Here is a 13,290-nt window from a genome sequence, read left to right on the forward strand (position 1 = left end):
AGCTCTTGGTAAGCAGTGGAGGTATACTGGATTTGCACGTACCTTGAAGGTGAAGCCGCATTACGGTTTTAAGCTGGTAGAACTCTGGTGTAATGCATGTCTGTGGGTGAGAAGATGGAGTAGAGGTACGAGTAGGGAAGTGGTTCTGGAATGGGGAGCTAAGAACCAGGTGGAACTTACTAGTCGGCCTCGTCAGTGCTGGAACATGGGAAGGAGCGAGCTGGAGGTGGCGGGGAGGGTCTCATCTCAGCCAGGGAGGGAGTCAAAGTATCTGGTCTGAACTTTTGCTTGGAGATGGGGAAGATTGGGCCTGGGGGGTGGAGGGAATAAATGAGTGCTCAGAAAGGAAGTGGTCATTTGTGAGGCTGGATGAGGTATTGATTTTGAATAGTCAAGTTGTGGAGGTCAGAGAATTATCCAATAGGAGGGAGTCAAGTTCGATTTGAGGGAGAGGGAAGATATTTCAACATGGAGGACGGTACAGGCTTCCGTAGGAAGGGTTGCGACGGAGGCCAAGGTCAAGAAAGAAGGAATTTGGGCTGTGAGGCGTACATCGGGTGGCAAGTGGTGGGTGCAAGGAGTGAGAGGCGATGTATGGAAAAGAAAGAGGGAATGTTTGATGGTGGAAAGTGCAAATTAACAAGGGGGGTCCTGGGAGTCTCTCTGCCAGACATTAGTCCTGGTTACGAGAGACTTACCCAGAGTCTTTAGCTCACTATCTTTCACAAAGAAGAAATATCCCAAACATATCAGTCTTTGTCCTGCCCTGGGGCAGTCCAGCACCGAAATGCTAGGCAATTCTCCTCTGAACAAGAGTACCAACAGCATCCCCAGACACGTGTTTCGGTCTGGTTGGCCCTCATCAGTAGGGAGGAGCTGTGCCTCTCTAAGAGTAGTGAGCAAGGGGTCCGCGTCTGGATTCCCCTAGTAACTTAGGGTGAGACCCAAAGTTACTTGAATATGCAAATTAACAAGGGGGGTCCTGGGAGTCTCTCTGCCAGACATTAGTCCTGGTTACGAGAGACTTACCCAGAGTCTTTAGCTCACTATCTTTCACAAAGAAGAAATATCCCAAACATATCAGTCTTTGTCCTGCCCTGGGGCAGTCCAGCACCGAAATGCTAGGCAATTCTCCTCTGAACAAGAGTACCAACAGCATCCCCAGACACGTGTTTCGGTCTGGTTGGCCCTCATCAGTAGGGAGGAGCTGTGCCTCTCTAAGAGTAGTGAGCAAGGGGTCCGCGTCTGGATTCCCCTAGTAACTTAGGGTGAGACCCAAAGTTACTTGAATATGCAAATTAACAAAGGGGGTCCTGGGAGTCTCTCTGTCAGACATTAGTCCTGGTTACGAGAGACTTACCCAGAGTCTTTAGCTCACTATCTTTCACAAAGAAGAAATATCCCAAACATGAGGTATTGATTTTGAATAGTCAAGTTGTGGAGGTCAGAGAATTATCAAATAGGAGGGAGTCAAGTTCGATTTGAGGGAGAGGGAAGATATTTCAACATGGAGGACGGTACAGGCTTCCGTAGGAAGGGTTGTGACGGAGGCCAAGGTCAAGAAAGAAGGAATTTGGGCTGTGAGGCGTACATCGGGTGGCAAGTGGTGGGTGCAAGGAGTGAGAGGCGATGTATGGAAAAGAAAGAGGGAATGTTTGATGGTGGAAAGTGGGCAGAGGAGTTTGTAATTGGGACAGCAAGCCTGCGAGATGTGGATTGTGGAACTCAAAGTGGTCGGAAAGGAATTATGTTTTCCTGTGGAGTGATTAGCTATTCCATAAGCCGTGGGTGAGCGAGGGAGGGCTGAGGGAGTAGGGAATGGGCGAAGTGGGGGCAATAAATGAGGCAAGCGCAAGATTGCCAACCCGGTGAGCGATACAAAGAAGAGGTATGAAGAAGGCAGAGTAGTACTGTAGTGGAGGTGCTGTAGACATTGAGAGCAGGGTAATTAGAGGGTAGCGAGTGCAGGAATGTTCCCGAGGAGCTACACGAACAGGCGGAGGAGCGGCAGTGCACACATAGAGAGACTAGCGAACAACATGCAAAAAACGCTGGCCATTCAGTACAGGACCACTAGTGGCTAGAGTTCGCAGGGACATTGGAAAATTCATTTTAAAATCCTCACTTTCTGCAAGGAGTAAATCACAACAGACTGCAGGCATACAGTGGGCATATCCATGAAAACATTTACATTCTACTTATGAAAGGATTAGGATACATATTGCTTCTGACGTGTGCCTCTTTAAATCTTGAATTTCAGATTCCTCGACCATGCAAAGTGGGGTGCTTTTCTGCTCGTACCAGGTCTTTGGGATGCATTGCCCTCTTCGACAAGCATTCATGGTAACTCACATTGTGTGCCCTTTTTTCCTTAATGTAGGTCTTCTATGCTTAATTGCAAGGGACAGCAATATCCTCTGGAATCTCTATGGACATCGACTTCCCAGCATCAGGCCCTGCTGTTGGGGGCTTGCATTCACAAGGCGGCTACCATTGCATATTGTTTTTCAGTCTAACCAACGCTCTCCTCTCTTTAGATGTAGTACTTTAAGATGATGGGGCCGTCAGGACGGTACAGCTTGATGTGAAATGTGCCCGTTACTGATCGTCAATTACTCATTTTCAACTTTGAACTCTACTGAATTCTGCCATCTCTGCATAATATTTCTAGTTAGACTTATGAAAGCTATCAAAACACAGATCATTGTTATTTTGAAACTGGACTAACATGGCATCACATCTTTGTTTGCAAGACCCAGCTGCAGCAATGTCTTCCCCTCACAGAACACAGAACCACTAGACGGATGATGACCAGAGAGCAACATTGAGGCAGGCCACTGTAATGGAGCAAGGATCAGGTATAGAGAATTTATTAGCCAATCATCTTCCACCAGGAACTTACATTTTATACATTATTTTAAATACCACCAGAACGTCCCAAGATCAGCTCAGCTAGGTGTAGGGGTTGTCGCAGCCCCCCACCCCCTTTAGTGGTCTGTAAGGTCACTAGCTAAGTTAACTTAAAATATTCACCACTCCATAGGCACAGCTCTTGAGAAGAGGCTGAGAGTGCTAATTGAGCCCAATTCATAGCCAGGCTGTGGCTGGAAAGTCGGACGGCGAGCGGCCATGCCGATGATCGCAGAAGCGTCGTGGGCGAGTCTGGAGAACCAGGCCTGGCCAGCTGCGTGGTTCCGCTTCATCTCCAGAGAAGTCTTGCCCCGTGCAATGCCGCATGGATTTGTAGATTGGAAAAGGTTTAAGAAACACAAATCTTCTCTGGGTTACCATAAACTCAAGGAAAAAAATCAGACGTCTGCAGTAAATCATGGACAGGAAAATACAGATTGCTATGGAGAGGCAGTTTGGCATTTCCCTTTTAGTGAGTAAAATATTGCCTTTACTCTCGAATCATCTAGCATTTCCCAGCTATATAATTGCCACCCTCGCTTCATCATATAATGTCATTTTCCACCCAAAGCAAGTGCCACAAAAGAGCCCGCTTGATTTTTTAAAATAGGTCTTGAGAGGTTAGATCCACTTGTTCTGAGTGTCACATGGCAAGCCAGGGCCCTTCTCGTCACCACACCTGCTCCTCATTTAAATAGCTACTGGACTACACAGGCACAGAGGGGTGGGGAGACAACTGCCCAGACGGCCCCCACAATAAAGAAAATCCTTTCAGTCAGATCCGCTGCATCCAAACAGGTCCGCAGAGCCATCCTGGTGTTGGTCTAGTAGTAACAGCAATGCACGTATTCATTGCCCTGCCCACCCTGGGCAGTGTAGTCGCTGGCACGTTAGGGCCAGAATTCCAGCAAGGACCCTCTTGCCATTGGGGTCACTCCTCCTTCAAGGATGCAGCAGTGGACTGAGGTCACCTCATCACCATAGCGGCTTGAATGGAGTTGTTGGAGGAGGGCGCCTAGAACACAAGACAAGATAAAAATATTAGCGAGCTGTGCCGCATCAGGTTTCTGTCCAGACCAACTGCCACCACTCTGACGCAGACACATACACAATATTCTTATTAACCCCCAGAGTTATTCTACTAGGAGGGACCAAGGCATTGACCTCCGCTGCGACAAGCGAAACACTGAGGATTCAATCCCAGCGTGGAGCACTCGTGCCAGGGTTTTGGTGATCTTGGCTTGGCTCGGCATAGGGGAAGCACCACTAGCAAGATACCTAGTGGAGCCGGACACGACCTAGAAATCCAACTTCCTTATGGTGGTCACCACAGAACCCCCGGCCCCTGTGAAATGCAGCATTTATGAATTGACAAAGCAGCATGGAGATGCTTGCAGGTTCACAACACAAAGGAAGGACTAAGCGGCCACGTGCACCAGCACAGAACAAAGACAGAATGTGGGTCCATAATTGAACAAACATAAAAAGAAATCCTAGTGACCTCACTAATCGCCACCAGAGACATTGTTTCAGTGTCCATCGTGTGCAATGCGCACAACTAGAAGACGCTTATGCTCAGCGCAAGCCTCTCTCGGTCCATATGACTCCTGTTATTTTGTATTTGAATTTATTATGTTTATATAGTGCTTTCATCCAAAGCGCTTTACATTATAACAACAGAATACATAGACATGTCCCTGTGAGGGTGAGTATTGTGAAAAATGAAAACAAACCCACAACATACATGCCTGCTGCTACCATGATCACGAACATACGTGTTAGACAGGAACAGCCCAGGAACTATTTTGCCATTAATCCCTCCCACACTCCTTCCCAAAGGAAATGTATTTACAGAATGGGGGAGATTTACTCACTTAAGGAATTGTTTCTATGATTGAGAGAATATTTTATTCATGAAGTGCGATTTATTAACAATCGGAGCCAGAGAAGCGTTTTAACAATATGCAGTGCCCCATTTATATTGATATTATTATCTGGTTATTGAGTGTGTATCTAGCCTTAAGTGCACCGGGAGCGTGGCAGGTCGCTGGGTATCGATACACGGGAGCGGGGAGCTAACAGCGGGGGAAGGAGAGTGCAGGCAATTTGGCAGCTAGGGAGCTAACAGCGGGGGAAGGGGAGTGCAGGCAATTAGGCAACCAGGCAGCTAACAGCGAGGGAAGGGGAGTGCAGGCAATTTGGCAGCAAGGGAGCAGGGAGCTAACAGCGGGGAAGGGGAGTGCAGACAATTTGCCAGCAGGGAGCGAACAGCGGGGGAAGGAGAGTGGAGGCAATTTGGCAGCCAGGGAGCTAACAGGGAGTGCAGGCAATTTGGCAGCCAGGGAGCTAACAGCGAGGAAGGGAGCGGGGTCCAAACAGAGGGGGAAGGGGAGTGCAGGTAATTTGGCAGCAAGGGATCTACAAACAACGTCAGGAAGAAGCTAAAGGGAGCAGTTTGCCCAGCTTCAGATTAGGTAGAGAGTAGAGGGTGTGCAAACCTAGGTGTTCGGGAAAAGCCATTCCTTGAAGAGAAGGGTCCGGAGTTCCATTGTGAAATGTAAAAGCGAGGAGGCAGGTCTGGTGTTGAAGGGGAGGAGGTTGAAGAGATGGTGGCATACGTAAAAAAAAAAAAAAGCCTGCCTTCTGGTTCTTTTCTTCCTGCACCAGAGTAAAAGTCTACATATGACTTGGCTCATTGTGCAAGCAATACTTAGGAGGGGGGCATGGGGGGGTTTGCAATGTGTCTTGGAAGCTATTTATAGTACCAATGCTGCCTTAAAACATCATCGAATAGCTATATTGAGACTTTTGGAATAGGGTGTAGTTGCAGCTTCACTAAAGAGATGTAATGACCATACAAGCCTAGATTGGGTTGACAGCTTCATAAAAGTTATTTACAGTGATCATAATTGCATAGAATGTGGCCACAAAATCAAACTGATTGTCACTACTAATGCTGGCATTATGGTTCAGTCATGAAATGATTTACACTGCCAATAAGATATATTGTGGGCGCATGTGCACAAAAATGACTTCGAAATGGCATTGCTGGCATATGTTGTGACTCGGGCATCAGGAAAATGTTGTCAAATGCTCCTGTGTACTGTTGGCCATATGGCATCTACTAGATTTTTCATGCATTATTCCAGAGAACCAGCTGTAAATTGTACAACATTGTAAGCCATTTTTCGCAAAACATTTCCTGGAAAAATTCACCATTTCAACAGATTATTTAAAAAAGGTTCTTGGGAAAAACCACTAATTTCCCTAGATTATTTAGGGCTTTCGTTATGCCGACTTGCACTACTTTCGGGAAGATGTTAATGGCCCTACACTAAAGAAATTCAACTGCTGCCACTGACCTAACAGAACCGCCCGATCCCCTGGCACCAAAAGCTGCCTCTATTACTATAATGAACAAAATAATGTCACTTAGTTTAGTTTATTTATAGAGCGCACCGAGCCCGTGGGCAACTGGGTGCTTAACTTACATGTTACAGAAATACAGACAATTATAATGATACGTAATATACAAAAACAGAAAATACCATGTATATACAAAATGCACAAAAAGGTCAATGAGTGGAGCGCAAAAGGATATATCCAGACAATTATAATAGTGCGCAATATATAAATCAGAATATACCACAAACATACACTATGCAGGAAAGAGGTCAATGCGTGTAACGCATTAGGATATCTCCATCAGAATCATATAGAAGGAGCGGATTCAAGCAGTCAGTCACCTGTCTTGCTTGTGCAGCCACGCTTTAGTCTTATTCCTAAATGTGTGGTAGGACGGTTCTTCCCTGTCCCCACGTTCTGTGTAAGGTCTAAGATTTGATCCAAAACCTTCCGTCTTTTACCTCGTGCAGTCCGGGTCACCCGCTGCGGCAGCAGGTATGAACGGTGGACCAGGCTGGCACGAGCGTCTGGGGCAGAATATGCTTTGAGGATCTCCTTCTTCTTCTTAATTATCGGAAGCGTGGGCGGACCCACGCAGGCGCTTCCCCATCCTACAGGATGGTGTGCACCGTACCCACTAATTATTATTTGGCTCCATTTAAGCTCACAACTCCTCCCACCTCCCCGTCTGCCTCACAAAATCCAACATCACACTGCTCCTCCTCCTGCCTCTCTCCCCATCACTTCCAGTATAGTCCTCTCACTCAGCTCAGCCACACCCAACGCAGTCAACCGAACCCTCATCAATTCGCTCTCTGCAACATGTCTTTCACACCTAATCAAAAAATGTCCCACCGTTTCAGGCACCCCACACACCGCACATTCCCTTGATTCACGTCATTGTTCCCAGGACCCTGAACCCCCGTTCCGTTTTGTGTTATGCCACTGCTGAAAGTAGGAAGATACAAGTACACCCTCATCAGAACACCGAGCTCTACAACTCTAGTTGGCAAAAGACAACACCTTACAACAAACAAGGACTTGACCATTTAAACCCGAGCCTAAAGAACTCATCCCACAGAGTTCGGCAACATCACTTAACATGCGCGGCCGGGGAATATTTGCATAGCCACGCCCCTGTTGAACCATTTCTTGGCAAAGGGGTAGGCATTCCTGGCCAGTTGGGAATACCCCACTAGTCAGGGAAAGTTCGGGATAAATCAGGGCTCCAGGACTAGTCCTTTCTGAAAGGAAATATAGGCTTGTTGATTGTATTCCTAAAGCAGAAAGAGCCCATGCTGAATGAAAGCAGTGTTGGGTCTGACCAGTGCTCTAACTTAATGCAACCATGGTGGCCGGTTCACCAACATAATTTCTAGGAAATGAATCACATTTTAACTATTGAACACATTCTTGGACCAAGCTACGCGTAGTGTTTCATGTAAGTATTTTTGCTTTCGCATTAAAAGCTAAACATGTCATTTTGTTTGCATAAACTTGCAGGTGGGAATTTGCCACCTACGGAATCAAGGCCTTACACTTTCTCTGCAGGACAGCAGACAGGCAACTTTACGTTTCCAGAAAAGTGACCCCACCAAGGGACCCTATAGCCTTATCCAGCAACAGTGGTGAAGAAGACCTGTTCAAGCACAGACTCCGGAAGATGCAGAAAGGGATTTCAATTAAAGAGTTGTGCATTCTGAGGGTACACCCTGCCTTTACTGAAGACGTACGCTTCCTGAAGAGATTGAGACATATGGATAGTCGCAGCGGTTTAAGGAAGGCACCTCAAGGACAGAGGAAGACTTGTGGCAGTTGTTTTCAACCTTTTTTGGTGCAATTCATAGTTTTTGGACTGTCTTCTACTGATGAAAACCCTGTAATTGCAACTCTTTTTTTGATGTGCACCCCTTAACAGCCCACATGGTGTGTTCTGTGAGAAACCCGAAGGTGTCTCACCCGCTAGTCTCCGGGGATCTGTCATCAAGGTGGCCAGGACACAGCCATCGCTTTTGGATCCTGTTCCTGGGAGTGGACCAGTGGAGGGGCGGAGGGTGGGAGGGAAATCACTTGGATGAAGGGTCTTGGCGAGTGGAAGTGGGACACCGGATGGGGAAACACGGTATCCCCTTCCCTGTAACACTGTTAGCCCATCCTACCAGGTAGGATACTTAGGGATTCAACACCTCCTGCCCCTTTTCCGACATGAACACTTTCCCACAGACAACTCACTGTGAGCGAAAACGGACTAAACCCGAGCCGTATACCTGACACGTGCCAATACATTGGTCAGGCAATTACTGATCATTACACAGACACACCTGCCTTCCATCACACTTCCCCACACGGATAAAAAGGCAGAGCACGAAAGCACACTTTGAGTGAGGCAAAGCACAAGAGGAAGCAGCAGTTTCAAGATGGCAGTTTAATACAAGGCAGAAGATGGCAAGACCAAAGAGGATTGCAAGGATAGAAGTGCCATTGACCTTTTCACCGAAAGACTGCATCTTTCATGAGTCTTCAAGAATAGGAAACGTAAGACCTGGAATTAAAGCTGAGGAATCCTGCATTGTGTGCCGGACATACGCGCGACTCTCCCGCATCAATAGTGAAGGTGGGGAGAAGCTATTGCCGCCATGTTACTGTTCTTAGCTCCTACAACAAAGCAGCACCAGTGAAGTCAGCACAGCTAGTGAGTTGGGGAGACTGATACCAGACCGTTCTGTGTGGAAACCAAGCATGCAAGCAGCAACATTGTATAAAGAAGATTATTAAAAAAGCAGATGAGTGAATGAACTTGTCATGGCCATAGCCCCTGGCCCTGGTCCTCTGGTACTCGGGGACTCTGGGCCGCATCACAGTGTACCTGCACGGCCCCAAGGGCCCAATCATGCCCCCCAAGACTCTCCTGGAGTCAGTCCTGGTGCCAGGCACATATGGCAGAAGAAGGAGCTGGAGCTCTCAATGGGAATGGAACAACATAAGCGCAGCAAAAGCGCACTTAGCGCCGTGTTCCGCGCATTCACTTATCATTTCGAGAACAGCCCTCTCAACCAGCTGGACGTCTTCATCATCCCTTCTGCACCTAGAGAGAAGGAGGACATTAACAAGGGCAATTACAATTACGGACAAATATCAAGAACAATAGACTTACCTGAAGAACAGAGTCACAGCAGGTCTGGACTCTCGGGCCCGCACCAGTGAAGCAACTTGGCAGTGACGCGCCCCATTCACGACGCACCCCTGCACAGAACTGCAGGACAGAGAGCGCATCTTATCAAAATCCAAGGTGAGGAAAACTCTAGGGGATCGTTGGGGGTCACAAGCGAGGTGAGCCCAGAGAGAAAGATTGTGGGCTAAACCAGAACTCCTGTATTCCAGACTAGATCCTCGGCAGAACGAGAACCCGTGGGAGGCGAATCCAGGTCGGGAGAAGTCCAACCAAGTCATGTGGCGTCCCTGTGTATACCCGGTGAGCGTTAAAGAAGGCGAAGCCTCAAAACTCCAATCCACCCGGGCGCTCAGCATGGAAACCTCGGCAACCGACCAGTTAGCTCAGATGTTGGGGCAGTTACGCGCTGAGGTACATTCAGCCAGACAGGAAACCAATGCCTTGCGGAGAGAACTAATAGTGACCAAAGAACGTACTGATGATCTAAGTAGACAACTCCTTCAATCACAGGCCGGACAAGCCCCTTTGCCTGGGACCATCCCATCAATGCCAACCCCATCGAGTAACCCGGTGCTGATCACCCTTGCTGTAGCAGTTCCTTTAGCTCCACTGGAGCGTTTCTCGGGGGACCCTAGGAAGTACGCAACCTTTATGAATCAGTGTCGCCTCTATTTTCTTTGCAGACCTGGGGAGTACCCTAATGACCAGTCACGAGTGGCCTTTGTGTTGTCTTATTTGAGTGGAAGTGCTGCAGATTGGTCCATGCCCTTTATTAGCCAGATAATCCACTGCTACGCGATTTTGGGGACTTTCAGCAGGAGCTGGAAAAGCTCTTCGCCCGTCGTTCTCATGGACAGGTTTTAGACGATGAACTCTTGTCCCTCCGTCAAGGAAACCAAGATCTACTGACGTACACAGCGACCTTCAACAGGCTTGTGGTCGAAGCAGAGTGGCCGGAGGACAAAAGGACCACGCTATTCCACCGGGGCTTAAGAGGGGAGCTAAAGGATGTACTTGCCCAAGTAGTAGATCCACCCAAGGACTGTGGCGAGTTTATTAACCTGGTGGTTCAACTCGATCATAGGTTAGAAGATCGAAGAACGGATCGAAGTAGACCAGACACACGCTGCATGTTTGTGCACTCCAAGGACCATGTTCAGCGAGGGACAGACAGTTCTGTGGAACCAATGCAACTAGGAGGGGTAAGACCCCATTTAACCAAAGCAGAAAGTGACAAGAGGAGGGAACAGCAGTTATGCTTATATTGCGGAAAGGCGGGTCATTTTCTCAAAGAGTGCCCGGTAAAGCCACCAAGAAGGACCGTAGGAGCCACAGATAAGGAGACATCAAGTGAGGAGTTGGAAACTACCAAGCCCGGCAAATGTAGGGGTCCATTTGTCGAGCGAAGAAACCCAACTACAGATCTTCCATTTTGCATTGCCTGTGATCATAATCAACCACCATCAGCCGTCAAGGATGCATTCGGTAGAAGCTTACATCGACAGCAGAGTCGTGGGGAATTACATGGACCAGGATCTTGCAGCAAAGATGGGGCTCCCATTCTGCCCTAAGTCCACCACTGAGCCTGTACCCACCGTAGACGGCACTGAAATCGCCTCCGGCCCCGTGTCTGAATGCACCACTGTTCTAACCCTCTTATGTCAGGACGGCCATAGGGAATCGATCGCTTTTGATCTTATCAAGGCACCTCAGTTCCGATTAATCCTAGGGATGCCGTGGCTGGTCGCACACAATCCAAGAATCGACTGGCGTACTCGAGAACTGTTTTTTTTCCCCAAGATTGTACACAAATTTGCTATTATAAAGGGAGGAAGACAAAAACGTCTGTCCAGGGAGGGGCGGCAAGTGCCTTAGGTGTGGTTGGTACCCTGCCAAGCCAATATCAAGACTTTCAAGACGTGTTTCAAAAGGAACAAGCTAATACCTTGCCACCCCACAGACCCTACCATTGCCAGATCGACCTGGTACCTGGTGCATAAATCCCTTGTGGTCGAATCTATGTGCTTACAGAACCTAAGAACCAACATTTGAAGTCATACCTGGAACAGTATCTGGCCAACGGTTTCATCCGCCCCTCAAAGTCACCTGCAGCGTCTCCCTTATTCTTTGTGCCGAAGAAGGAAGGAGATTTGAGGACTTGCATTGACCATCGTGCGCTGAACCAAGTCACTTAAGAATCGCTACCCCTTGCTCCTGATCCCGGAATTGTTAGACCAAGTCAAAGATGCCCAAATCTACACGAAATTGGACGTTAGGGGGGCCTACCATCTTGTTTGCATTAAAAAGGGCGACAAATGGAAAACAGCGTTTCGTACCAAATATGGCTTATATGAATACCAGGTGATGCCATTTGGCCTTTGCAACTCCCCTGCCGCATTTCAGTATTTCATCAACGATGTCTTGAGAGAACTGATTGATGTCTGTGCCCTAGTCTATATAGACATCCTAGTATATTTGGCCTCAAAACAGGACCATGCCAAGCATGTGCATTCCGTCCTTACCAAGCTTTGCCAACAACATCTTTATGCCAAACTTGAAAAATGCTAATTTCACGTTTCAGAGGTAGAGTTCCTGGGGTTTATCCTCACTCCAAAGGGAATCCGAATGGATGTGCACAAGGTCGACACCATTTTAAATTGGCCAGCCTCAGGTTCATTCAAAGGGGTCCACAGCATGTTGGGCTTTGCAAACATTTACCGCCGATTCATCCCGGGATTCTCTCAAACAGTACATCCAATCACGTCTTTATTAAGGAAATGCAATAAGAAATTCCAGTGGACAGAAGAGGCTGAGAAGGCTTTTCAGGAACTCAAAGTGAGATTCACTTCCGCTCCAATCTTATGACACCCTCGCCCAGATCTTCCGTATGTGGTAGAAACGGATGCCTCCAGTATGGCCATCGGTGCTGTTGTATCGCAAAGGGACATACACACCTGCCAGTTACATCCAGTAACCTTCTGGTCGCGTAAGTTTTCACTGCCCGAGCTCAATTATGCCATCACAGACAAGGAGCTCCTGGCCATAAAATCAGCCTTCAAGGCCTGGCGACATTATCTGCTAGGGGCCAGGCACACTATCACCGTAATAACCGACCATAGAAATCTACAATACTTGAAGAGTGCAAAGGCTCAATCCTCTCAGCAACTACGCTGGGCCCTTTTCTTTGCAGAGTACGACTACGTAATCACGTTCCGACCCAGAGTCAGACATGGCAAAGCTGATGCCCTTTTTGCGCATGGGCACAGATGAACTGGTGTACACAACCCCTGATCCAGTGGCCATCATCCCGAGCGACAAACTCCTAGGCATTACAACCACCATGACTCAAGACGAATTGCTGCAAGAAATCCCACAAGTAATGACTCCTGAATTATTACGAGAACGGAATTCACGGGGAGAACACTATGCAGTTAAGGACCAACTAGCATATTACACGAATCGTTTATTGTTGCCCAAGAAAGAGCTTCAGGAACAGGTCATCTCGGAATATCATGACTCCCTCATGGAAGGCCACCCTGGAATTGCCAAAACTCTGGCCAAGGTGAAGAGGAGCTACTGGTGGCCAACGTGGCGCAAGGACATCATTCAGTTCATCTTCTCTTGTGGTATTTGTGCACAGAATAAGTCATCGAAACAGAGACCAGCTGGGCTCCTTAGACCATTGGACATTCCGCCAGCTCCATAGCATACTTTATCACTCGACTTTATCACCGACCTGCCCTCTTGTCAAGGATATAATACCATCCTAGTGGTCGTAGACCTGTTCTCTAAAATGGCCCACT

General features: G+C 47.8%; 1 protein-coding gene across 1 annotated transcript in view; it reads right to left on the reverse strand.

Annotated features, from left to right (window-relative positions):
• Positions 1–2,854: 2,854 nt before the first annotated feature.
• The window catches only part of DNM2 (dynamin 2), a 1,516,513-nt gene continuing 1,506,077 nt past the window's right edge, over positions 2,855–13,290 (reverse strand). Inside the window, exon 20 of the mRNA XM_069604271.1 lies at positions 2,855–3,925. Coding sequence (XP_069460372.1) covers positions 3,886–3,925 — 40 coding nt within the window. The 3' untranslated portion in view covers positions 2,855–3,885. The remainder of the gene's footprint in view (positions 3,926–13,290) is intronic.

This window comes from Ambystoma mexicanum, chromosome 3q, assembly GCF_040938575.1.
Source record: "Ambystoma mexicanum isolate Mex_15411 chromosome 3q, UKY_AmexF1_1, whole genome shotgun sequence".
In the NCBI taxonomy this organism is placed as follows: Eukaryota; Metazoa; Chordata; class Amphibia; order Caudata; family Ambystomatidae; genus Ambystoma; species Ambystoma mexicanum.